The 26,338-nt window shown below is 47.5% G+C and overlaps 1 protein-coding gene across 2 annotated transcripts in view; it reads left to right on the forward strand.

Annotated features, from left to right (window-relative positions):
- Nucleotides 1-26,338, forward strand: part of cap2 (cyclase associated actin cytoskeleton regulatory protein 2) — a 354,457-nt gene that overhangs the window by 86,998 nt on the left and 241,121 nt on the right. For both annotated transcript variants that reach the window (XM_072509676.1, XM_072509677.1), the window contains exon 3: nt 278-384. In XM_072509676.1, the coding sequence (XP_072365777.1) occupies nt 278-384 (107 nt within the window). The remainder of the gene's footprint in view (nt 1-277; nt 385-26,338) is intronic.

Below are 26,338 nucleotides of genomic sequence, written 5' to 3' on the forward strand. Positions count from 1 at the left end.
CCTTTTAGTATCATTGACACTTGAGATGCTATTGTGTGTGTGTTCTAATTGTTCTTAACTGATATTGAAAGAAAGGATTTAGAGAAAGAATAAAAGGAAAGCGCTGAGAATAAAGGAATGAGATGGGAATCAAATCATAGAACAAGGTACAAATGAGAAGTGAAATTCATTAGTAGTTCTACAACACCAAAGCCTCCAAGCTTAATTTTAATGTTTCAAACGGTTTTATTTTCAATTAAGATTGATTTTTATTTTATTATTTTGTTTCCTTTTGTAGATCAAGATCTGGCACCGTATGTGGAAGCTTTCGATGTTGTGCTGAGGGGTGCTGTTGCAGACTTCGTGAAGCATAGCAAGATTCTTGGGGAAGATGTAGAGGAACATGTAAGTAGTCAAAGCTGCGCCTCTCTAGGAGGCTGACCTTGAGTTGACTACATACCTGATATATTAATAGAAAACATTTGTTCCAGTTGTATTGATCATCAGTAAGATGAGATTCTACTATATTTTGTTTAGTCCAAAGTCACTTTCTATTGATTCATGGGAATTGTTGAAAATGTGTGATATTGCAGTGATTTGTCCTATTTATTGATGGGTATTATCCTGTACTCCTTATAATGTTTGATTAGTTTACCCACTCCCATTCTTCACAGACTTGATTACACATTTAATGAATTGATGTGTACCTGCAGACCATTATTTGCACAGAATCTTCAGAAATAGGCTATTTGGCCCGACTGGGCTAAGCTGGTATCTATCCTCACCACAAATCTCCTTCCACTCTAATTCCCTACTCTCAACTTGACTCAGTATCCTTTTGTTAAAATAACAGACCAAGAGATCTAGCATGAACATGTGTACATTAATATTAGCAATAGTAATATCTAGGCTGATGATGTATTCCATGAACAAGACTAACCTAAGTGACTTGTGAACTGAATTGGTGCACTAATAATCTTGTCAACTCATCGCATGGGTGAAAATTGACATGACCTTTTGGAGAACGGATGAATGGCACTGAAAGTTAAGCAAAACGCAGCTTGAAAACTTTGTAGTTGCAAGGGAAACATTAAAACAGCTGGGTGAAGGACAGTTGTGAGTTCAGGAATAGACTGGAAATCCAAATGAACTACCTGGTAGAAGGTGAACTTAAGAGGTAGAACAAGTAGTTTAAAGAGGGTCACTGGTTCCGGGAGATCAATCATGGCAGAAAGTCAATCAAGGCAGTAAGTATGTACTCTGATATGTAATTGCTGTGCTGTATTACTTTTATGTGATAACTGGTGAGTTCAGTTATATCACAGAGAAAATAACAAAGGCTACTTTGTGTGAGAAGAGGACCTCCTGTAACTATGCAGATATTCTAGGGTCTGGAGCATAGCTGTGATGTTCAGCTACTTTCCTGGCCTTTTCTTTTAAAGATATCGTAACTTCTTCAATTTTAAAGTCAATTAGAGTTCAGTGCGTTAAATGTAAATTTCAGGCTTTCAGGCAAAATGCCTGACTTTTTTTGGTAAGCAATTAAGTTTTGCATCTGTAATAAATACCTGCACTGAATGTCGTACTATAGGGGCTGGTTTAGCACAGTGGGCTAAGCAGCTGGCTTGTAATGCAGAACAATGCCAGCAGCGCGGGTTAAATTCCAGTACCAGCCTCCCCGAACAGGCGCCGGAATGTGGCGACTAGGGGCTTTTGACAGTAACTTCATTGAAGCCTACTTGTGACAATAAGTGATTATTATTATTATACCCTACCTCAGTGTTTTAGAAACTTTTTTTCCCAGGACCCATTTTTGCTAACTGGCCGACCTTTGCGACCCATGCCGCCGACCTTCACGACCTACACCGGCCGACCTTCGCGGCATTTGCCACGTTCGCAAAAGGTAGCCTGCTTGGTCCTCACAATAACGCTGCAATCGTGTTCAAAGACACAGAGGGCAATGTGCATATCAGACCTCAGCCTGTTCCTTTGTGCTGTCTCCATCTTTATGAAAACAGAAAATCCAACCTCGTACATGTAGGTCGTCATGAAAGGTAATAGCAACAAATGCTTGTTTTACTCAGCACTGGTTACTCCTGGGAGATGCTACTCCAGAATGCTGACAGCTTCATGGGCTTTTGCTGTCGTATCACAGGTGAGGTACAGCAGCGTGGTCTTTTAATTTGTCAACTGTAAATTAATAACTGACTCTGGGGTCTCAACCGCAAAAGGAATTTTCACCCATCACTTCTCTTTCAAAATCTGAAACTTCTCTCTTTTGCCTGCATATAACACACAGGGGGTTTGCATCCTTATTTGCATTGGCACAATTGATAAAACCATACCCCAAGAAATCATCTTCATACTGCTTTGTTCCCGAGATAAGTTTCTTCTTTGCAGGCTGTTAACAAGAGGCCCTGGAGCTCTGTACAGAGCTAACACTAGCACTACTCTGCCATGCCCTGGACTCCCCTGAACTGCTCTCTCCAGTATATTCTGTTGTGAGATCCTATCCAGTATGTCCACTGCCTATTTGAGTCTCTGGTATCTCTTATTTTTAAGAAAACGATCCATCTTCACAGTCGTCTTGCCAGCAGCTGGAAAATGGAAGCAGCCCTGCTTCGTGATTTTGCGTCAAAAGCATGTACTTGGAGGGTGCTTGATGTCAAGTGTACTTGCAGGGCATGTGATCTGCTCTCTGCTGCCGCTTCTGACTGGAAGACTGGACACAGCCTCCTTTATTTTTATTTAAAAGGCGGAAGCCTGTAGCAGCCATTGGGCACTTCTCCCATGATCGGGACCACCACGGTAACAGTGCGACAGATCGCTCCGCGACCTGCTCGCAACCCACGACCCTCGCGCGACCCGCACTTCAAAAACCCTGCCCTAGCAGACCCACAATAGTGATACACATAACTTCTATGCTGTTTTACAGAAGCACAAATATTATATAATGCACAATACATTATTCTGTTCCTGAAATGGAATTATGTTCCTGCAGGTCACTGTATCTAATTGTTCATTATACTATGGGCGCGTTTCTCCGGTTGTGTTGTGCTCTCGCTTGAGTCTACTTTGCTGCACTCCTTAGCCTGCAAAATCTGCCACAACAGAGCCTGCCCTCGTCAGCACAGTGACTTTTTTCCAGGCACACCAGGACCACAATTCCTACTGATAAAGTTCTGCTGCAGCCCAAAGAGAATGACACCCTCATGCAATGCAGATTGAGAAGCAAAACGTACTATGATCGAAATGCCCACAGACCATGCCCTCTGGCACCTGGTCAAATGGTCAAGGTCCAGACCACACATGGCCATGACAAATTGACGGTGGTACACAGTCAGGCCCCTCAACAGTTATGTGGTAGCCTCAGAGGGTACCCATCATGTACACAACCATCATTACACCCGACAAGTAACAGAACCCGGACCAACAAGTAACAGCGCTCCAGTCATCCAACTTACAACAATGGCCCAAATACCAGTGAACAAGCAGGCTCCTCCAGAGGCATATTCAATGAGCCCTGTGCCCGCTGAGTAGACTGATGGGTCACCCAAGTTGTCCACACTAAGGACCCCAGCCTGAGCAAAACTACAGCATAACCAACTGGCATTACCAAACGCTTGGGGCGTGTGATCAAACCGAATACAAGGTTCCAGGACTCTTGGCGCAATATATCGGCCGCGGCCGCCAAAATCTAAGTGGGACGCGGCCAGTAAATAGAACATTACAGTGCAGTACAGGCCCTTCGGCCCTCGATGTTGTTCCGACCTGTGAAACCACTCTAAAGCCCATCTACACTATTCCCTTATCGTCCATATGTCTATCCAATGACCATTTGAATGCCCTTAGTGTTGGCGAGTCCACTACTGTTGCAGGCAGAGCATTCCATGCCCTGACTACTCTCTGAATAAAGAACCTCCCTCTGACGTCTGTCCTATATCTATCTCCCCTCAATTTAAAGCTATGTCCCTCGTGCTAGACATCACCATCCGAGGAAAAAGGCTCTCACTGTCCACCCTATCTAATCCTCTGATCATCTTGTATGCCTCAATTAAGTCACCTCTTAACCTTCTTCTCTCTAACGAAAACGGCCTCAAGTCCCTCAGCCTTCCCTCACAAGATCTTCTCTCCATACCAGGCAACATTCTGGTAAATCTCCTCTGCACCCTTTCCAATGCTTCCACATCCTTCCTATAATGCGGTGACCAGAATTGCACGCAATACTCCAAATGCGGCTGCACCAGAGTAGTTTTGTACAGCTGCAACATGACCTCATGGCTCTGAAACTCAATCCGTCTACCAATAAAAAATAACACACCGTACGCCTTCTTAACAACCCTCTCAACCTGGGTGGCAACTTTCAGGGATCTATGTACATGGACACAGAGATCTCTCTGCTCATCACACTGCCAAGAATCTTACCATTAGCCCAGTACTCTGTCTTCCTGTTATTCCTTCCAAAATGAATTACCTCTCACTTTTCTGCATTAAACTCCATTTGCCACCTCTCAGCCCAGCACTGCAGCTTATCTATGTCCCTCTGTAACTTGTAACATCCGTCCGCACTGTCCACAACTCCGCCGACTTTAGTGTCATCTGCAAATTTACTCACCCATCCTTCTACGCCCTCCTCCAGGTCATTTATAAAAATGACAAACAGCAGTGGCCCCAAAATTGATCCTTGTGGTACACCACTAGTAACTGGACTCCAGTCTGAACATTTCCCATCAACCACCACCCTTTGTCTTCTTCCAGCTAGCCAATTTCTGATCCAAACTGCTAAATCACCCTGAATCCCATGCCTCCATATTTTCTGCAGTAGCCTACCGTGGGGAACCTTATCAAACACTTTACTGAAATCCATATAAACCACATCAACTGCTTTACCCTCATCCACCTGTTTGGTCACCTTCTCAAAGAACTCAATACGATTTGTGAGGCACAACCTATCCTTCACAAAACCGTGTTGCCTATCTCTAATCAAATTATTCCTTTCCAGATGATTATACATCCTGTCTCTTGTAAACCTTTCCAAGACTTTGCCCACAACAGAAGTAAGGCTCACTGGTCTATAGTTACCGGGGTTGTCTCTACTCCCCTTCTTGAACAAGGGGACAACATTTGCTATCCTCCAGTCTTCTGGCACTATTCCTGTAGACAAGGATGACTTAAAGATCAAAGCCAAGGGATCAGCAATCTCCTCCCTAGCTTCCCAGAGAATCCTAGGTTAAATCCCATCCGGCCCAGGGGACTTATCTATTTTCACACTTTCCAGAATTTCTAACACCTCCTCCTTATGAACCTCAAGCCCTTCTAGTCCAGTAGCCTGAATCTCAGTATTCGCCTCGACAACATTGTCTTTTTCCTGTGTGAATATTGTAAATGCTAGGTGACGACTCCCCCGTGATTCCCGACGGCCGTAAAGACTCGCAAGATGCCGCGATCTGGGTCTCGCCCATTAGTTACGCATGGTTAAGTGGGTTTAAGAACCCACAACCTTGCTGATGCCGGATCTAACTGGCTCCCTGCATCTATCAGCCTCCCCAAGGGGACCCACAAATGTAGACCAGGCGGAATGGCATCTGGGGGGGGGGGGTCTCCAGGCCATTGGAGTCTCCAGGGTGGTCAGGGACAGGGCAGGGAACCCTGGCATCGTGGCACTGCCAAGCTAGCACCTTGGTGGTCCGATCTCTGAGGAGCCTGTCTGGCCAGCAGGTTCAGCTCCCCAGTGATGTAAAAAAAATTTGAGTGTGGGCTAGCCCAGAGAGAAACCGACCATAAGACATAGGAGCGGAAGTAAGGCCATTCGGCCCATCGAGTCCACTCCACCATTCAATCATGGCTGATTTCAACTCCATTTACCCGCTCTCTCTCCATAGCCCTTAATTCCTCGAGAAATCAAGAATTTATCAACTTCTGTCTGAAAGACACTCAACGTCCCGGCCTCCACCGCCCTCTGTGGCAATGAATTCCACAGACCCACCACTCTGGCTGAAGAAATTTCTCCTCATCTCTGTTCTAAAGTGACTCCCTTTTCTTCTTAAGGCTGTGCCCCCAGGTCCTAGTCTCCCCTGCTAATGGAAACAACTTCCCTACATCCACCCTATCTAAGCCATTCATTATCTTGTAAGTTTCTATTAGATCTCCCCTCAACCTCCTAAACTCCAATGAATATAATCCCAGGATCCTCAGACGTTCATCGTATGTTAGGCCTACCATTCCTGGGATCATCCGTGTGAATCTCCGCTGCACCCGCTCCAGTGCCAGTATGTCCTTCCTGAGGTGTGGGGCCCAAAATTGCTCACAGTATTCTAAATGGGGCCTAACTAATGCTTTATAAAGCTTCAGAAGTACATCCCTGCTTTTATATTCCAAGCCTCTTGAGATGAATGACAACATTGCATTTTCTTTCTTAATTACGGACTCAACCTGCAAGTTTACCTTTAGAGAATTCTGGACTAGGACTCCCAAGTCCCTTTGCACTTCAGCATTATGAATTTTGTCACCGTTTAGAAAATAGTCCACGCCTCTATTTTTTTTTCCAAAGTGCAAGACCTCGCACTTGCCCACGTTGAATTTCATCAGCCATTTCTTGGACCACTCTCCTAAACTGTCTAAATCTTCCTGCAGCCTCCCCACCTCCTCCATACTACCTGCCCCTCCACCTATCTTTGTATCATCGGCAAACTTAGCCAGAATGCCCTCAGTCCCGTCATCTAGATCGTTAATATATAAAGAGAACAGCTGTGGCCCCAACACTGAACCCTGCGGGACACCACTCGTCACCGGTTGCCACTCCGAAAAATAACCTTTTATCCCAACTCTCTGCCTTCTGCCTGACAGCCAATCGTCAATCCATGTTAGTACCTTGCCTCGAATACCATGGGCCCTTATTTTACTCAGCAGTCTCCCGTGAGGCACCTTATCAAAGGCCTTTTGGAAGTCAAGATAGATAACATCCATTGGCTCTCCTTGGTCTAACCTATTTGTTATCGCTTCAAAGAACTCTAACAGGTTTGTCAGGTACGACCTCCCCTTACTAAATCCATGCTGACTTGTCCTAATCCGACCCTGCACTTCCAAGATTTTAGAAATCTCATCCTTAACAATGGATTCTAGAATCTTGCCAACAACCGAGGTTAGGCTAATTGGCCTATAATTTTCCATCTTTTTCCTTGTTCCCTTCTTGAACAGGGGGGTTACAACAGCGATTTTCCAATCCTCTGGGACTTTCCCTGACTCCAGTGACTTTTGAAAGATCATAACTAATGCCTCCACTATTTTGTCAGCTATCTCCTTTAGAACTCTAGGATGTAGCCCATCTGGGCCCGGAGATTTATCAATTTTTAGACCTCTTAGTTTCTCTAGCACTTTCTCCTTTGTGATGGCTACCATATTGAACTCTGCCCCCTGACTCTCCTGAATTGTTGGGATATTACTCATGTCTTCTACTGTGAAGACTAACGCAAAGTACTTATTCAGTTCCTCGGCTATTTCCTTGTCTCCCATCACAAAATTACCAGCGTCATTTTGGAGCGGCCCAATGTCAACTTTTGCCTCCCGTTTGTTTTTAATGTATTTAAAGAAACTTTTACTATCATTCCTAATGTTACTGGCTAGCCTACCTTCATATTTGATCCTCTCTTTCCTTATCTCTCTCTTTGTTATCCTCTGTTTGTTTTTGTAGCCTTCCCAATCTTCTGACTTCCCACTACTCTTTGCCACATTATAGGCTTTCTCTTTTGCTTTGATGCATTCCCTAACTTCCTTTGTCAGCCATGGCTGCCTAATCCCCCCTCTGATAACCTTTCTTTTCTTTGGGATGAACCTCTGTACTGTGTCCTCAATTACTCCCAGAAACTCCGGCCATTGCTGTTCTACTGTCTTTCCCACTAGGCTCTGCTCCCAGTCGATTTTCGTCAGTTCCTCCCTCATGCCCCTGTAGTTACCTTTATTTAACTGTAACACCTTTACATCTGATTCTACCTTCTTTCTTTCAAATTGGAGATTGAATTCGACCATATTATGATCACTGCCTCCTAAGTGCTCCCTTACTTTAAGACCTTTAATCAAGTCTGGCTCATTACATAACACTAAGTCCAGAATGGCCTGTTCCCTCGTGGGGTCCATCACAAGCTGTTCCAAAAAGCCCTCCTGTAAACATTCAATGAATTCCCTTTCCTTGGGTCCACTGGCAGCATTATTTACCCAGTCCACCTGCATATTAAAGTCCCCCATGATCACTGTGACCTTGCCTTTCTGACATGCACTTTCTATTTCGTGGTGCATTTTGTGCCCCTGGTCCTGACCACTGTTAGGAGGCCTGTACATAACTCCCATTATGGTTTTTTTGCCTTTGTGGTTCCTCAACTCTACCCACACAGACTCCACATCATCTGACCCTATGTCGTTTAGTGCTATTGATTTAATTTAATTCCTAATTAACAAGGCAACCCCGCCCCCTCTGCCCACCTCTCTGTCTTTTCGATAGGTTGTGAATCCCTGGATGTTTAAATGCCAGTCCTGAACCCCCTGCAACCATGTCTCTGTGATGCCTACCACATCATACCTGCCAGTCACAATCTGGGCCACAAGCTCATCTACATTGTTCCGTACACTGTGCGCCTTTAAATATAGCACCTTTAATTCTCTATTGACCGTCCCTTTTTGTTTTCTTAGTGTGGTGGACCTTGGTTTACTGAGCCTTTCCATACACTGCGTCATATTTTGTGGGATGGGGACAATTGTAACCACTCTTGAGTTTTGTCTGTTCGTGTTTTTTTGTATTCCTAAGCAGCTACGCTCCCCGCTGATTACTTCACCTCTTGGTTCCCTGACTTTCCCCCCCCCCCCCCCCCCCCCCCCCAATCTTTAGTTTAAAGTCCTATTGACCACCCTATTTACTCTTTTCGCCAGAACACTGGTCCCAGCTCGGTTCAGGTGGAGACCATCCCAACGGTATAGGTCCCCCCTGTCCCAAAACTGATGCCAGTGTCCCATGAAAAGGAACCCCCCCAAGGTCCAGAAACATGAGTAATTGTGGTTAGATAGTGATGGGGAACCCGCCATCCGAGCCGGCGAGAAACTCCCAGCCAAGCTAGCCTGAAATGACACTTGGGGCATGACTAAATGGAAAGGTTTCTATGTCACCACCTAGTCTACATCTGGCCTTCGAATCTCCACTTAATGCAACAAAAAAATAGAGATAAAGGTGATGTGAAAGATTATGCACCAGCTGCAACAACTTAATCTGTGTCTCTCCATATTTAAATAAAGTAAACTTGCCATAGTCCCAGGTGACCATAGGCTGCTTTACCCTTTGGCGGGGAGAGGTGAGCCTACTGGTGGTGATTAAATCTGAGGATCACCACACCTCAGGTGAGGAGCAAAGGTGGGGCCTTCATAAATGACCTCAGCCGGTGAGGGAATTGGCCTTGCTCTTCATCACAAACTAACTGTCCAGCCAACTGAGCTAAACCGGCCCCCATATGTAAATAGTTATGTATTGTTAGCCTGTTGAATCTATAGGTTATAAAAGGGTGGGGGTTACTTAGCTTAGTTGGCTGGACGGCCTGTTTGTGATGTGCAGCAATGGCAACAGCGCAGGTTCAACTCCCATACTAGCTGAGGTTACTCGTGAAACTGCCACCTTCTCGACCTTGCCCCTCGCCTGAGATATGGTGATCAAATTCTACCATTTGCGGTAGTCCGTCTTGAACCCAGGTCCCCTGAGCAATACCCTGGGATTTTGGATTATTAATCTAGTGGCAATACCACTACACCATCATCTCCCCCTTTCCATTTCTGTATTTCACTGCTCACTGTTTCCTGCTACTCAGCCAAATTCATTTATATGCTGCCACTGTCTCTTTAATTTCAAGGGCTTCCACTGACAAACCATCTGTGTGGTACTTTATCAAGTGCTTTTTTGGAGATCCGTGTGACTTCACAACTTTAAGTATAAACAGCCTTTCTAATATCTCCTCTTTAACAATTTTTAGCCCATTCTCAACTACCTCCTCTTTTACCATGACTTTGGCAGCATCATATTCCTTGGTGAAGACAGGTGCAAAGTACTCATTTAGCATCCTAGCCCTGCCCTCTGCCTCCATGCATTAATTTATTTTTGGTCCCTAATTAGCCCCACCCCTTCTTTGACTACTCTTCTGCTATTTATCTGCCTATATATAGTTTATACTTGCTGGCCATACGAATATTTACTTTTTGCACTGGTATATAATCCTGTTCTCTCAAGAGATTTTCAGTTTGAATGTGCATAAAAAACAATTGAGCTTTTCAACTTTGCTTTTATCTGAAACGGTTTTAGTATTTGTAAAATCTTTTTGGGGATTTTAGCCAAGTCTGAGGACGCTGACAGTCCCAGTTGCTGGAACTTGCTCATTTGCTAAAATGGAAGACCACATATGGAAATAAAAATATTTCTCTAGTTTTAAAAAAAACATGGCTTGAAATTTAAATGTGTTTCATTTTGGAACTTGCTAATAATTCAGCTGTGACTCTGCTGCTAGCACTACTGCCCCGAGTCAAAATGTTGTGGGTTCAAATCCCACTCCTGAGACTTGAGCACAGAATATCTGCTGCTGTCCAGTGCAGCACTGTGGAACTACCGCACTGTTGGAATCCCTGCCAAAGTGTTTGTTTTCTAAGAGGTCTTTTATGGCTGCAACAGAGAATTAAACTTCATGAAAATGCTGAGAATCCTCATTCATTTGCATAAATCAGTGTTTCCAGGAAAAAAGTCCATCTCAGGCACAAAAAGCTGCCTCATTTACTAGAAAATCATATCCAAGTTGTTATGATCTGGTTAGAGGGCAGTAACCTTTGTTATAAAGCAGACACAATTTGAAATACCAAGATTTACTAAAATAATCTCACAAGATTCTACAGTTTTAAACAAATAAAATAACTTCTACTATGCATGAACCAACAAAGTTTAAACTAATGCAGCAGGGGCATGGGAACCTGGATTGTAGTTTTAGGGTAAGGGAGAATGAGAGTATAGAGGTCAGGAGCACAGATTCGACGTCGCAGGAGGGGGCCAGTGTTCAGGTGGGTGGCTTGAAGTGTGTCTACTTCAATGCCAGGAGTATACAAAACAAGGTTGGGGAACTGGCAGCATGGGTTGGTACCTGGGACTTCGATGTTGTGGCCATTTCGGAGACATGGATAGAGCAGGGACAGGAATGGATGTTGCAGGTTCCGGGGTTTAGGTGTTTTAGTAAGCTCAGAGAAGGAGGCAAAAGAGGGGGAGGTGTGGCGCTGCTAGTCAAGAGCAGTATTACGGTGGCGGAGAGGATGCTAGATGGGGACTCTTCTTCCGAGGTAGTATGGGCTGAAGTTAGAAACAGGAAAGGAGAGGTCACCCTGTTGGGAGTTTTTTATAGGCCTCCTAATAGTTCTAGGGATGTAGAGGAAAGGATGGCGAAGATGATTCTGGATATGAGCGAAAGTAACAGGGTAGTTATTATGGGAGACTTTAACTTTCCAAATATTGACTGGAAAAGATATAGTTCGAGTACAATAGATGGGTCGTTTTTTGTACAGTGTGTGCAGGAGGGTTTCCTGAAACAATATGTTGACAGGCCAACAAGAGGCGAGGCCACGTTGGATTTGGTTTTGGGTAATGAACCAGGCCAGGTGTTGGATTTGGAGGTAGGAGAGCACTTTGGGGACAGTGACCACAATTCGGTGACGTTTACGTTAATGGTGGAAAGGGATAAGTATACACCGCAGGGCAAGAGTTATAGCTGGGGGAAGAGCAATTATGATGCCATTAGACGTGACTTGGGGGGGATAAGGTGGAGAAGTAGGCTGCAAGTGTTGGGCACACTGGATAAGTGGGGCTTGTTCAAGGATCAGCTACTGCGTGTTCTTGATAAGTATGTACCGGTCAGGCAGGGAGGAAGGCGTCGAGCGAGGGAACCGTGGTTTACCAAGTAAGTGGAATCTCTTGTTAAGAGGAAGAAGGAGACCTATGTGAAGATGAGGTGTGAAGTTTCAGTTGGGGCGATGAATAGTTACAAGGTAGCGAGGAAGGATCTAAAGAGAGAGCTAAGACGAGCAAGGAGGGGACATGAGAAGTATTTGGCAGGAAGGTCAAGGAAAACCCAAAAGCTTTCTATAGGTATGTCAGGAATAAGCGAATGACTAGGGAAAGAGTAGGACCAGTCAAGGACAGGGATGGGAAATTGTGTGTGGAGTCTGAAGAGATAGGCGAGATACTAAATGAATATTTTTCGTCAGTATTCACTCAGGAAAAAGATAATGTTGTGGAGGAGAATGCTGAGCCCAGGCTAATAGAATAGATGGCATTGAGGTACGTAGGGAAGAGGTGTTGGCAATTCTGGACAGGCTTAAAATAGATAAGTCCCCGGGACCTGATGGGATTTATCCTAGGATTCTCTGGGAGGCCAGGGAAGAGATTGCTGGACCTTTGGCTTTGATTTTTATGTCATCATTGGCTACAGGAATAGTGCCAGAGGACTGGAGGACAGCAAATGTGGTCCCTTTGTTCAAAAAGGGGAGCAGAGACAACCCCGGCAACTATAGACCGGTGAGCCTCACGTCTGTAGTGGGTAAAGTCTTGGAGGGGATTATAAGAGACAAGATTTATAATCATCTAGATAGGAATAATATGATCAGGGATAGTCAGCATGGCTTTGTGAAGGGTAGGTCATGCCTCACAAACCTTATTGAGTTCTTTGAGAAGGTGACTGAACAGGTAGATGAGGGTAGAGCAGTTGATGTGGTGTATATGGATTTCAGCAAAGCGTTTGATAAGGTTCCCCACGGTAGGCTATTGCAGAAAATACGGAGGCTAGGGATTGAGGGTGATTTAGAGATGTGGATCAGAAATTGGCTAGCTGAAAGAAGACAGAGGGTGGTGGTTGATGGGAAATGTTCAGAATGGAGTACAGTCACAAGTGGAGTACCACAAGGATCTGTTCTGGGGCCGTTGCTGTTTGTCATTTTTATCAATGACCTAGAGGAAGGCGCAGAAGGGTGGGTGAGTAAATTTGCAGACGATCCTAAAGTCGGTGGTATTGTCGATAGTGTGGAAGTATGTAGCAGGTTACAGAGGGATATAGATAAGCTGCAGAGCTGGGCTGAGAGGTGGCAAATGGAGTTTAATGTAGAGAAGTGTGAGGTGATTCACTTTGGAAGGAATAACAGGAATGCGGAATATTTGGCTAATGGTAAAGTTCTTGAAAGTGTGGATGAGCAGAGGGATCTAGGTGTCCATGTACATAGATCCCTGAAAGTTGCCACCCAGGTTGATAGGGTTGTGAAGAAGGCCTATGGAGTGTTGGCCTTTATTGGTAGAGGGATTGAGTTCCGGAGTCGGGAGGTCATGTTGCAGCTGTACAGAACTCTGGTACGGCCGCATTTGGAGTATTGCGTACAGTTCTGGTCACCGCATTATAGGAAGGACGTGGAGGCTTTGGAGCGGGTGCAGAGGAGATTTACCAGGATGTTGCCTGGTATGGAGGGAAAATCTTATGAGGAAAGGCTGATGGACTTGAGCTTGTTTTCGTTGGAGAGAAGAAGGTTAAGAGGAGACTTAATAGAGGCATACAAAATGATCAGGGGGTTGGATAGGGTGGACAGTGAGAGCCTTCTCCCGCGGATGGAAATGGCTGGCACGAGGGGACATAACTTTAAACTGAGGGGTAATAGATATAGGACAGAGGTCAGAGGTAGGTTCTTTACGCAAAGAGTAGTGAGGCCGTGGAATGCCCTACCTGCTACAGTAGTGAACTCGCCAACATTGAGGGCATTTAAAAGTTTATTGGATAAACATATGGATGATAATGGCATAGTGTAGGTTAGATGGCTTTTGTTTCGGTGCAACATCGTGGGCCGAAGGGCCTGTACTGCGCTGTATTTTTCTATGTTCTATGTTCTAAAGCAAATACTTAATTATTATCTATCCTATGATCTTAACATCCAGAATTAACTTGAGGTAAACATGAATTATCAGACAATCTGTGATTGAACACAAATAGCAAACTGCACACCAAGTGGCAGGCACAACCAAGAACGAAGCCCACCCATATGGCACGTTTAACTGTGAATCACAAATCCTCCAAAGATTTCCTCAAGCAATTGTAGCTCCTCCTCTCCTAGGAGCTAGTCTGATCCCCAGCCAACAGCAGCTTTTCTCAGCTGAGCCCCTATGGGTATAAATCTCACCCATAATTAACACAATCTCAGAAATCTCTCAGATCTTCTCCAATACCTAGCCTTTGTGCTGGGTCCTCTTTTCCAGCCGTGCCAGTCTTCTATGTCTGAGAACGCTGCTCACTGTTTGGCAATTCTACATTCCAGCCACTATGCATAGGCATATCGCCAGCTCCCCAACTGCACTGCTACCAAATATGTCTGCTTCTAAAACTGTTGTGTGCAGCAGACAACTAACTGCTGCTTATAAGCTTTTCTGTGCTGAGCAGATAACCATTGCTGTTCCCTCAAATCTCATTGTGTGGGCTAGCTTTTGTGCTGCACACCAGGTCACTTGCTTGTATTTTCATGCTGCACATCATTCAAGCCCACTGCGATCAATCCATTCACATCCCTCAACCAAGGCTCAGCTTCTGGCCCAAGGCAGGGTCAGCCTCAAAACATAGAAACCTGATTTTAAAATACAGATTTCCTCACAACATCTTTGTGGGTTTGCATGCAAGCATTTTGGATTCAGTTGCTCCAGTGTCGGCAAAGATGTGTAACTAGGGGTGGCTGCCATACCTTTACCCCTCCCTGTGTTTGCTTTCCTTTTATTAATAGACAGATGTCTAATTGCCAGATGGGATCTGAAATCTGGCTCTGCCAGATAGAGCTACATAAGCTCCATATGCCACCAAGCCACATGTTGCAGCCAGATGGGGGAGATTATCTGGTGCATATCAATGTGTGTATGGAAGAGCATCCAGGTTTATGAAGTGCTATTGGCTGCTATTTTAGTAAATGAATGTGATGATCAAAATAATATTTAAATGCACACAGATGCATTTCACCATGAGAAAAAATCCCATCCAATTCAAATAGGAAGCAATGTGAAACAGAGAAAAGAACATGGGAAAGACTGGACATTTTTCTATTTTCCTTTTCCTTTTCTAGATTCTTTCTTTAATCTGCCGCCCTATCAGTTCAGGAACTCTGGCATTACCATGGTGATTAGCCAACCTCACTTGTCCTCCTATGTTCGTCTTCTCCTTTCTTACTAACCTAAGCCTTGTGACTTGTCTCTTTTTAGAGCTTCTTTTGGCTTCCCTGTCCTCTGCAGTGCATGTTTATGCTCAGTCTTTTGTAACTGTGCAGTGCACATTTTTCTAGATCTTAACTAGGTACTTAACAAAGTAAGGGGCAGCACAGGGCCACAGTGGTTAAAACTGCTGCCTCTCAGCACCAGGGACCCAGGTTCAATTCTGGCCTTGGGTGACTGTCTGTGTGGAGTTTGCACTTTCTCCCTGTGTCTGCGTGAGTTTCCTCTGGCTGCTCCGGTTTCCTCCTACAGTCCAAAGATGTACAGGTTAGATGGATTGGCCATGCTAAATTGCCCCTTAGTGTCCAAAGATGTGCAGGTTAGGTGCGGTTACAGGAATCATAGAATTTACAGTGCAGAAGGAGGCCATTCAGCCCATCGAGTCCGCACCGCCTCTTAGAAAGAGCACTCTACTCAAGCTCATGCCTCCACCCTACCCCAGTAACCCCAACTGACTTTTTTATTTGGACACTACGGGCAATTTATCATGGCCAATCCACCTAACGTGCACATCTTTGGACTGAGAGGGGAAACTGGAGCACCCGGAGAATGTGCAGACTCTGAACAGATTTTTTAAATGCTGTAAAAGTGCAAGCGAATGAATGAATGAATGTGCGTGCATACAATGTAGTACTGCACATTTGTTTTGGCTTTTTAACATGATCATAGAAACACATCTGCCAATTGCATCTCAAAATAAATCAGCACAGTGAATGCCTGTCTAGCAACCAGTCAGATCCCACTACCAGAACAAAGACCAATCAGGTTCCATAGTCTATTGTAGGATAATTGCTGATTCAATCATCTACAAAAATTAATCACTTTCTACCGAAAACATGATAGGGCTGGGGGTGGGCCTAAGGAGCGTGATTTTCCAGACGGTCGGTGCAGACTTGATGGGCTGAATGCCCCCTTCTGCACTGAAGGAATTCTATGGTTCAAGAGTCAGAGACCCACTCAAGAATAAATGAGGGAAGATGAGGCCCCCCCCCCCCCCCCCCCCCCCCCCCCCCCGCGCGGCTGCCAGTGGTGGTTCTAAAGTGAACCCCTTAAAGGCCTGTAAAAGCCTATTGTCAGAGGCCAACTGGAATTTTCCAGTCTCTCTCCACATCACAGAGCTGCTGGAGAACAGTGTAGTTGCTTGGAGGTGACCCCCTGATGGGAAACTGGGAGACCAGTGCTGGAGACAGACTTAGAAGCTTCCCAGCCTGCCTGACTTTGACTGTGGCCACAACACATCCTGCCCTCGAGAGATATTTCCTTCCCCTCCCCCTTTTCGAAAGTTGGAGAGTGGATGCTTACACCTTGAAATGTGTTCTCTCTCTCTCTCTCACTTTCTCTCTCTCTCTCTCTCCCTCTCTCTCTCCTTCCTTTCTCTTTTCTCTCTTTCTTCCCTCTTATCTCTCTCTTTTCTCTGTCTGTCTCTCTCTCCCTCTCTCTCTTTCCCCTCTCTCTTTCCTCTCCCTTTTATATCTCTCTGTATCTGCCTCTGTCTCTCCCTCTCTCTGACTCTCTCACTCTCTGTCTCTCTCTCTCTCTATCTCTATCTCTCTTTCTTCTCTCTTTCCTCTCTTTAAGTGATGTAAAGAAACCAGTATGCTTTTATCACCATAGGTCAGGGCATGCCAATTGTTGGAGGCTGAATGGTAAAATGGTGGCTCAAGGAGTCTTCAGAAGATGCTGTAACAGAAAAGGACTGAGCATTAAAACATTGTCAGTGGTACCAGTGAAAATGTTCCCTCAAAACTGACGAGAAATGGAATGCGGTTCAGGATAGTCAAAGAGATCCTTCCTTGAATATTAATAGTGATTCAGGTTAGTGGAGATTTTGGGCGTGAACTGCACAATACCATGCCTGTGCCCTAGCGCACCCACCAGCGCACCCCACCCATTACCACCAGCAGTCCCATGCTTGTTCTGCCTGGTCCAGGTCAAAGTTTATATAGTCAGCTGCCCAGGCAAACAGGGCATCCGGGACTTCACCTATGCACTTGTGGACTGCTTATTGGGATATGCCACACAAGTCCCCGCTTGAGCCCTGGAATGAACCTGAGTCTTAAAGGTTCAGGACTGCAGTGACCTTAACAGGCACCAGGATCAGGTAGCCTCCTCCTCCATGGGTGCCAGGTCTGCAAAGACGAGGCACAGTTGCTGCCCCATCTCCCTGTTCAGGCGGAGCCTCCTGCGGCATATGTTGTCTGAAATCTCTTCAAATGACCAACAACACCTGTACACCTTGGATTGTTGCTGGCCTTTCCCTCTGGGTCGCTCTCTGATATGATGGGAGGCCGGGTCCTCAGGGTGTGGGGTGGGCCCCTGCATATGAGCTGCTGCCTGGAGTCCCTGTCAATGCTGCTGCCACCGCCTTCTCCAGCATCTGGTCGCCTGAACTGCCATCACTACCACAAGGGCAGATGCTGCAGGGTCCACAATATCATCCATCATGTGGTGTTGTTGAAGAGGGTGAGAGGCTGAGAATCAGTTATGTCTTCCACCCCGGTACCCTTGAATACCCAAAGCTTCCCCCAACCTTACGCCTTCTTTCAGGTTGCCATCCAACGAGTCGGTTGTTCTGGGTGATCCTGCCCCAGCAGAGGCCCCTGAGCACAGGACCCCAGACCCCCACCAGGAACATTACTCGGACCGGGCGCAAGTTCCCTCCCCGATCCCCACACACGCACCCTCTGGTCGCGAGGATGTCCCCAGTGCTGAAGCCCAGGACTTGGGTGTTTGGTTGTTGGCTGCTCCCTCTGTGTTGTCAATGCTTCCAGTGTTCAGGCAAAGTGTCCAGGCATTACAGCCTGATTGGGGTGCGAGGCAATGACACTCTTATGAGACATGGCACGTCTACCGCAAGAATCTACTTGGGAACTGTGGAATGTTCACATAACTAACATTGCCAATTCCTTATTAGTGATAGCCTTCCACTGTGCAGCCAGAGGCCCCCACGATCAATGGGAATTAAAGTGACCTTCGTTGTTCTGTTCTGGGAGTGTTCGATGGGACGAACAGGCAGCAGCAGAAGTTGCCCCTGGTTATGGGTATACACAATCCTGGGGGTGGTGGTATGTTGCATCCACAGGCTCTGAGCCCCTTGCCCCCAGCCCAGGGGCGACCCCTCACCGATGGTGCCCAAGCCCCCCCGGCTGGGCTCCTTCCACCAGCCCGGAGTACTGGGGCAGGCACAGCCCTGTTGCCCCCAGGCTGACTGCCCAATTTTCAAGGTTGCTACTCACCTCCTCTGATCTCCGCAGCAACCAATGCGTTAGATTCACGTTTTTAAATAGATGGACTAAAGGACGCCTACGTGACCGCTTGCTGGGGAGTCGGTTAGCTCATGGGACGCTGTTCAATAGGGGGTTCGTCCCGTTAATGGAATAAAGATTGGCCTTAATTGGTGATTATTGGATTCTCGCAATGTCGAGGTGGGACCTGGATCTCGCCAACAGGAGCGGGCCGGTTAGATCAGAAACCGATTGGCACCTGTTGCGGTCCCAATTTCGGCCTCTCCCGTGACCTAATCGGCTCATGCGGATTTACGTCCTGCGCAATGTGCCCGTTAGATTGCACTCTTTGTCTCTAAGGGAGAAGTGTTCCCTTACTCCTCCAACAAAACAAATACATATTTTGAGAAACATTGGGGCAGATCAGTGATTAATGATGGCTGATTCAAATGGTTTGATGAGGGGAAAAAGTATTAATAAGGGTTGTTTATGGGATTTATGGACCAGTTCCCTTTCATAAGGTCAATTTACGAAATGACTTTGTGAACAAAGCTGTTCTTGTGGCAATTTCTCCTACTTTACCGATTGAAGGGATATATTTTATATTGAGTAATGATTTGGCCTGTGTAGGTGATAACATGGCAATGATGGAGTTGCAGGAGTTGCGTGACCATGCCAATCTTGCCAAACTCCCCAAAATTGGTGTGGCTAAACAAAACATGAGAAGCTTATTGCCAATAACGAACAATTAAGGGAAAGGCTGATCAGTGTAGAGAACCAACTTCCGTGACTACGTCAGACTGTTGCTTAACTAGCCTGCGAGACAGCTCTCCCAATTTTTAAACAAGCTCCCAGATGTTAGTGAGAGGATTTTGCAGGGTCACCAGCGCTGGGTTTGCTGTTGTCTTTTCTGGTGCCTAGGTCGATGTCTTGCGGTCCATTAGGTTCATTCTTTTTTGTTTCCTTTGTAGCGTTTGGATACATCAGAGTGGCTTGCTAGACCATTTCAGAGGACATTTAATAGTCAATCACATTGCTGTGGGTCTGGGGTCACATATAAGCCAGACCAGGAAGGATGGCAGATTTCCTTCCCTAAATGATGCTGGCAGGACCCTGGGAAGCACCGAGGATCCGAGGGACTTTGGTGTGCATGTACACCGGTCCCTTAAGGTAGCACAGAAGATGGATGCAGTTGTTAAAAAGGTACATGGTATACTTGCCTTTATTAGCCATGGCATAGAATTTAAGAGCAGGGAGGTTATGCCAGAATTGTATAAAATGTTGGTTTGGCCACAGCTAGAGTGTTGTGTGCAGATCTGGAATCCACATAATTGGAGTGATGTGATAGCACTGGAAAGGGTGCAGAGGAGATTAACCAGGATGTTGCCTGGGCTGGAGAGTTTTTGTTTTGAAGAGAGATGGGATAGACTTGGATTGTTTTTCTTGGAGCAGAGGAGACTGAGGGGGGATATGATTAAGATGTATAAAATTATGAGGGGCATAGATAGAGTAGACAGGAAAAAACCTTTCTCGTTATTGGAGGGATCAATGACCAGGGGACATAGATTTAAGGTAGAGGGCAGTAGATTTAGAGGGGACATGAGGAAAAATGTTTTCACCCAGAGGATGGTGGGAGTTTGGAATTCGCTGTCTGAAAGAGTGGTGGAGGCCGAGACCCTCATAACATTTAAGAAGTATTTAAATGTGCACTTGCGATGCCAAGGCGAGTAAGGCTATGGGCCAATTGCTGGGAAATAGGATTAGAATAGTTAGGTGGTTGTTTTTGACCGGTGAAAACTTGATGGGCCAAAGGGCCTTTTCTGTGCTGTATGACTCTATGACTCTAAGGACATTAGTCAACCAGATGGGCTTTTATGACAATCCACACAGGTTCCATGGTCACCATTAGATTCTTAATTCCAGATTACAAATCATTGAATTACAAATTCCACCATCAGCCATGGAACCAGAGTATTACCCGGGGTCTCTGGATTACCAGTCCAACAACAGTACCACAGCGTCACCACCTCCCCCTCCCCAAAACATGAGGAAACAGATTGAGGATTAAACAAGCAAATTGAAAGAGTCTAAGGAGCTGTTAGTAACCATGGGGGTAAAAGTTCCAAAATGAACTGAATACTTATGTGAATTTGTTAAGCTTGTATAAGGAACATAAATGCAAAATACAGGGGCTGCTGGAAAAACCCCCAAAAAATGCTGGAAAGACTCAGCAGGTCTGGAAGCATCTGTGGCAAGAGAAATAGAGTGACGTTTAAAGTCCACAATGTCAGTCCTTGCTGAGTCCCTCCAGAATTTTATGTTTTTATTTCAACCTTGTATAAGGGTTCTGCCATGTTCCATCGATTCTGAAACAAAGGCATCCAAACTCACTAGCGCAGTTGCTGAGTTGAATGAAAAAATTAACAAAGTTGGAAAATTTGAAATGAAAATCGCTTATTATCACAAGTAGGCTTCAATGAAGTTACTGTGAAAAGCCCCTAGTCGCCACATTCCGGCGCCTGTTCGGGGAGGCTGTTACGGGAATTGAACCGTGCTGCTGGCCTGCCTTGGTCTGCTTTCAAAGCCAGCGATTTAGCCCTTTGCTAAACAGCCCCTAAATTTGGGAGTAAGCAAATATTGTGAACAAAAGTAGAGATTAAGGTTTCACTTTTCAAGCATCAACGGTAAGTGTATGACCGCGCGCAAAGACTGCCGAACATCTCAAGCACAAACTAGCAAATGACTTGAGTAGAGAGGAAAATTCCCTTGCCGCAGTTTTATTCATCGAGTTTTGATCAAAACAATGAAACAACAGAATCTGTTACGGAGGAAGTGAGTGAGGGAGATAATTCTTTTAGCTACAGTTTCCATAGCAAACTTAAAGAACCTATTGAAGGCTGTGGTAATACCAGGTATTGCAGTACCTGAGAGGTGGCTGGCCATTGGCTAGACCTAGGAGTCTACCATTGGCTAACGCACATAACTCCGCCCTGAGAGGCGGGGTATAAGATCCCATGCCATCCCAGCAGCCTTCACTTTCTGTATCGAAGCTGCTGGGTACAGTTCTAGCTGATTAAAGCCAATTAGTATGACTCTCCTTGTCTCACGAGTAATTGATTGTGCATCAATTTAATCAGCTATTACTTCTGAAAGGATGGACCTCCGCATCAAGCCGGAGTGCCTTCAGCTCAGTCCCCACGCAGACAACTCCGCTGGTATTTTTAAGCACTGGCTGGCGTGTTTTGAGAGCTTCATCGACACAGCCGCCGACACCCCCACGGAAAGGCAGAAGATGCACCTTCTACGCTCCCGAGTCAACCCTGCAATCTACCCTCTGATCGAGGAGGCAGAGAATTATGCTGCAGCTATCACGCTGCTAGAAGGACATTACATCCCTCCTCTGAACCAGGTCTACGCCCGTCACCTGTTGGCAACTAGAAGGCAGAGCCCTGACGAAACACTGGAGGACTTCTATCGGGCTCTACTAGTGCTGGGCCGGAACTGCGGCTGCCCACCAGTCACGGGAAATGAGCACACGGAACTTTTAATTCGGGGCGCTTTCGTGGCAGGTATGTCTTCTCCCGACATCCGCAGAAGGCTCCTTGAAATGGACACGCTGGGCCTCACTGAGGCACCGGCCCTGGCAGGGTCTATGGACGTTGCGTACAAAAACGCACTGGCTTTTGCTCCCGGGCGCACGGCACCCCCTTGTCTGCGTGGCACCCCCTCGCGGCAGCCCCCCAGACTTTCCCGCTAACCCCGCAGGCCTGTGCCACTAGACGGCCCGTTTTCACCGCTGGCCAACGCTGCTTCTTCTGTGGCCAAGCGAATCATCCGCGCGCGCGCTGCCCAGCCCGCACCGTCACCTGCAAAGGGTGCGGCAAGAAAGGCCACTATGTCGCGGTCTGCCAGGCCCGCGCCATGGCAGCGGTCGCCAGCGACTATCATCAGCCTTTGTTCCAGGTCCCGGCAGTCCAAGGCCCACCGCCGCCCTCCTACCCACAGGCAACGTGCGACCCATGGGCGTGGCCATTTTGCCCCCCGGCCACCACGCTGGGTGGATGGGCGCCGCCATTTTGTCCCTCACCGACGCCATCTTTTGTATCCCCTGACGCCATCTTGGATGGGGCCTCAAGCCCCCAGCGCTGCCAACTCCACGCTGCCTGACCGGAACTCCCCCTTGCAACAGCTGACCTCGGTTACCCTGAACCGGCCTCAAGCGCGCAGCACCGCCGACTCCACGCTGCCTGACCAGAACTCCTCCTTGCTGCAGCTGGCCTCCGTGACCCTGGACCAGAGTCGGCCCCGGACACTAGCGAAAGCCACCACAACGATCGCTATCAACGGCCACGTGACGTCGTGCCTGATCGACTCCGGGAGCACGGAAAGCTTCGTCCACCCCGACACGGTAAGGCGCTGTTCCCTTGTCACCCATCCCGTAAACCAACAGATCTCCCTGGCCTCCGGGTCACACGCAGTGGAGATAAAGGGGTTCTGCCCCTCACTGTCCAAGGCAGGGAATTCCGCAATTTCCGCCTGTACGTTCTGCCGCACCTCTGCGCAGCCACCCTCCTTGGGCTGGATTTCTAGTGCCATCTGAAAACCCTGACTTTTAAATTCAGCGGCCCTATTCCCCCCCTTACTGTCTGCGGCTTTGTGACCCTTAAGGTCGAACCGCCTTCCCTGTTTGCGAACCTCACCCCGGATTGCAAACCCGTCGCCACCAGGAGCAGACGGTACAGTGCCCAGGACCGGACCTTCATCAGGTCTGAGGTCCAAAGGCTGCTGAAGTAAGGGGTCATGGAAGCAAGCAACAGCCCCTGGAGGGCTCAAGAGGTGGTGGTAAAGACCGGGGAGAAACATAGGATGGTCATCGACTACAGCCAGACCATCAACCGGTTTACGCAGCTGGACGCATACCCTCTCCCCCGTATAGCCGACCTGGTAAACAGGATTGCGCAATACAAGGTCTTCTCCACGGTGGATCTCAAGTCTGCCTACCACCAGCTGCCCCTCCGTCATGGGGACCGCCAGTACACTGCCTTCGAAGCAGATGGGCGGCTCTATCACTTTTTAAGGGTTCCCTTCGGTGTCACGAACGGGGTCTCGGTCTTCCAGAGTGAGATGGAACGAATGGCTTACGCGCAACGTTCCCGTATCTTGATAACGTCACCATCTGCGGCCATGACCAGCAGGACCACGACACCAACCTCCGAAAATTTCTCCAGACCGCGAACCTCCTTAATTTAACCTACAATAAGGAGAAATGCGTGTTTAGCACCCACCGTCTAGCCATCCTAGGCTACGTAGTGCGAAATGGAGTCATAGGCCCCGACCCTGAACGCATGTGCCCCCTCATGGAGTTCCCCCTGCCCCAAGGCCCTAAAGCGCTGCCTTGGCTTCTTTAGCTATTATGCACAATGGGTTCCTAATTACGCAGACAAGGCTCGACCCCTGATCCAGTCCACAACCTTCCCCCTGTCGACGGAGGCCGGCCAGGCCTTCTGCCGCATCAAAGCGGACATCGCAAACGCCATGATGCGTGCCATCGACTAGTCCCTCCCCTTCCGCGTCGAGAGCGACGCGTCCGACGTAGCTCTGGCGGCCACCCTCAACCAAGCGTGCAGGCCCGTGGCTTTCTTCTCCCGCACACTCCATGCTTCCGAAATTCGCCACTCCTCGGTCGAAAAGGAGGCCCAGGCCATAGTAGAAGTTGTGCGACACTGGAGGCATTAACTGGCCGGCAGGAGATTCACTCTCCTCACGGACCAACGGTCGGTGGCGTTCAGGTTCGACAATGCACAGCGGGGCAAGATTAAGAACGACAAGATCTTGCGATGGAGGATAGAACTCTCCACCTTCAATTACGAGATCTTGTACCGTCCAGGGAAGCTAAATGAGCCTCCTGATGCCCTGTCCCGCGGAACTTGTGCCACAGCACAAGTGGACCGCCTCTGATCCCTCCACGAGGACCTCTGCACCTGGGGGTCACTCGCTTTTTCCATTTTATCAAGACCCGCAACCTGCCCTACTCCATCGAGGAGGTCAGGACCGTCACCAGGGACTGCCAAATCTGCGCGGAGTGCAAACCGCACTTCTACCGGCCAGAGAGGGCGCACCTGATAAAGGCTTCCCGTCGCTTTGAACGCCTCAGCATGGATTTCAAAGGCCCCCTCCCCTCCACCGACCGCAACACGTACTTCCTTAACGTGATTGACGAATACTCCCGGTTCCCATTCGCCATTCCCTGCCCAGACATGACCACAACCACCGTCATCAAGGCCCTCCAGGGTATCTTTACACTGTTCGGTTTCCCGCGTACATACACAGTGATAGGGGGTACTCCTTCATGAGCGATGAACTGCGTCAATTCCTGCTCAGCAAAGGCATCGCCTCCAGCAGGACGACCAGTTACAACCCCGGGGAAACGGGCAGTTAGAGAGGGAGAACGGAACGGTCTGGAAGACCGTCCTGCTGGCCCTTCGGTCCAAGAATCTCCCAGTCTTCCGCTGGCAAGAAGTCCTCCCAGTGGCCCTTCACTCCATTCGGTCGCTGCTCTGTACTATCACAAACCAGACACCTCACAAATGTCTCCTTGTCTACCCCAGGAAGTCCTCCTCCGGGACCTCACTCCAAAACTGGCTAGCGACACCCGGACTCGTCCTGATGCGGAAACATGTGAGGGCGCACAAGTTGGACCCGTTGGTCGAGAGGGTCCACCTGCTGCATGCCAACCCCCAGTACGCCTACGTAGCATTCCCTGACGGCCGCCAAGACACGGTCTTCCTTCGGGACCTGGCGCCCGCCGGAGCCCCACGCGCACCCGCACCATTGCCCCCACCCCCACCCTCCCCGCAGCACCTGACCGGAGGGTCAGTACTGCCGCCGCCCCTACTCAGCCGAACAGGCACCGACACCCCCTACAGGTGCCCCTCCCCCTGCCCACTTTTCGCCCCAACAGCGCCGCCTAGGGGTGACGAAGCTGCCAGGGAGGAAGACACCACGTTCCCGGAGCCACAACCGCCGGGGCCTACACCAGGATTACCGCCGAAGCCCAGACGCTCCAGAGGGACGACCAGGCCACCCGATCGTCTGATTGCTGCACCATAAAACAATAAAAACTTTCTCTGTTACCCTCGACATCACGGTACCTGCAATACCTGGTCCTACCATGCAAAAGGCGACAGTAACACTGGCCATCACCCCGCTGGGTCCTTTTTTAACAGGGGGTGAATGTGGTAATACCAGGTATTGCAGTACCTGAGAGGTGAATGCCCATTGTTAGACCTAGGAGTCTACCATTGGCTAATGCACATAGCTCCATCCTGAGAGGCGGGGTATAAGAACCCATGCCGTCCCAGCAGCCTTCACTTTCTGTATCGAAGCTGCTGGGTACAGTTCGAGCTGATCAAAGCCGATTAGTATGACTCTCCTTGTCTCACGAGTAATTGATTGTGCATCAAAGGCATGTTTCCGTAACAGAGAAGAGTAAGAAAGACTGTATGTTCTTCTATATTAAAGTTGAGAAACCTATGTAAAAGTAATTTGTATCAAGTAGCATGACTAATATGTGAAGAGGGGAAGACCGCCAGAGTATTAGTTTGCAGTTACACCAGAAAAATTGAAAACCTTATGGTGCAACATAGAAATGCAAGCTGGTCAAGATGTTTCTCAAGAAAACTTTAATGTATCTTCACTACCATTATTTGACCATGAATTTAAAGAAAGGGTGTACGAGAAAAGATTGGATCTGAGTTATGATAATTCAATGATGTTTAAATCTTGCTAATTCTACTTAGTATCATAGAATACCTATGGTGCAGAAAGACGCCATTCGGACAATCAAGTC

Source organism: Scyliorhinus torazame, chromosome 6, assembly GCF_047496885.1.
Source record: "Scyliorhinus torazame isolate Kashiwa2021f chromosome 6, sScyTor2.1, whole genome shotgun sequence".
In the NCBI taxonomy this organism is placed as follows: domain Eukaryota; kingdom Metazoa; phylum Chordata; class Chondrichthyes; order Carcharhiniformes; family Scyliorhinidae; genus Scyliorhinus; species Scyliorhinus torazame.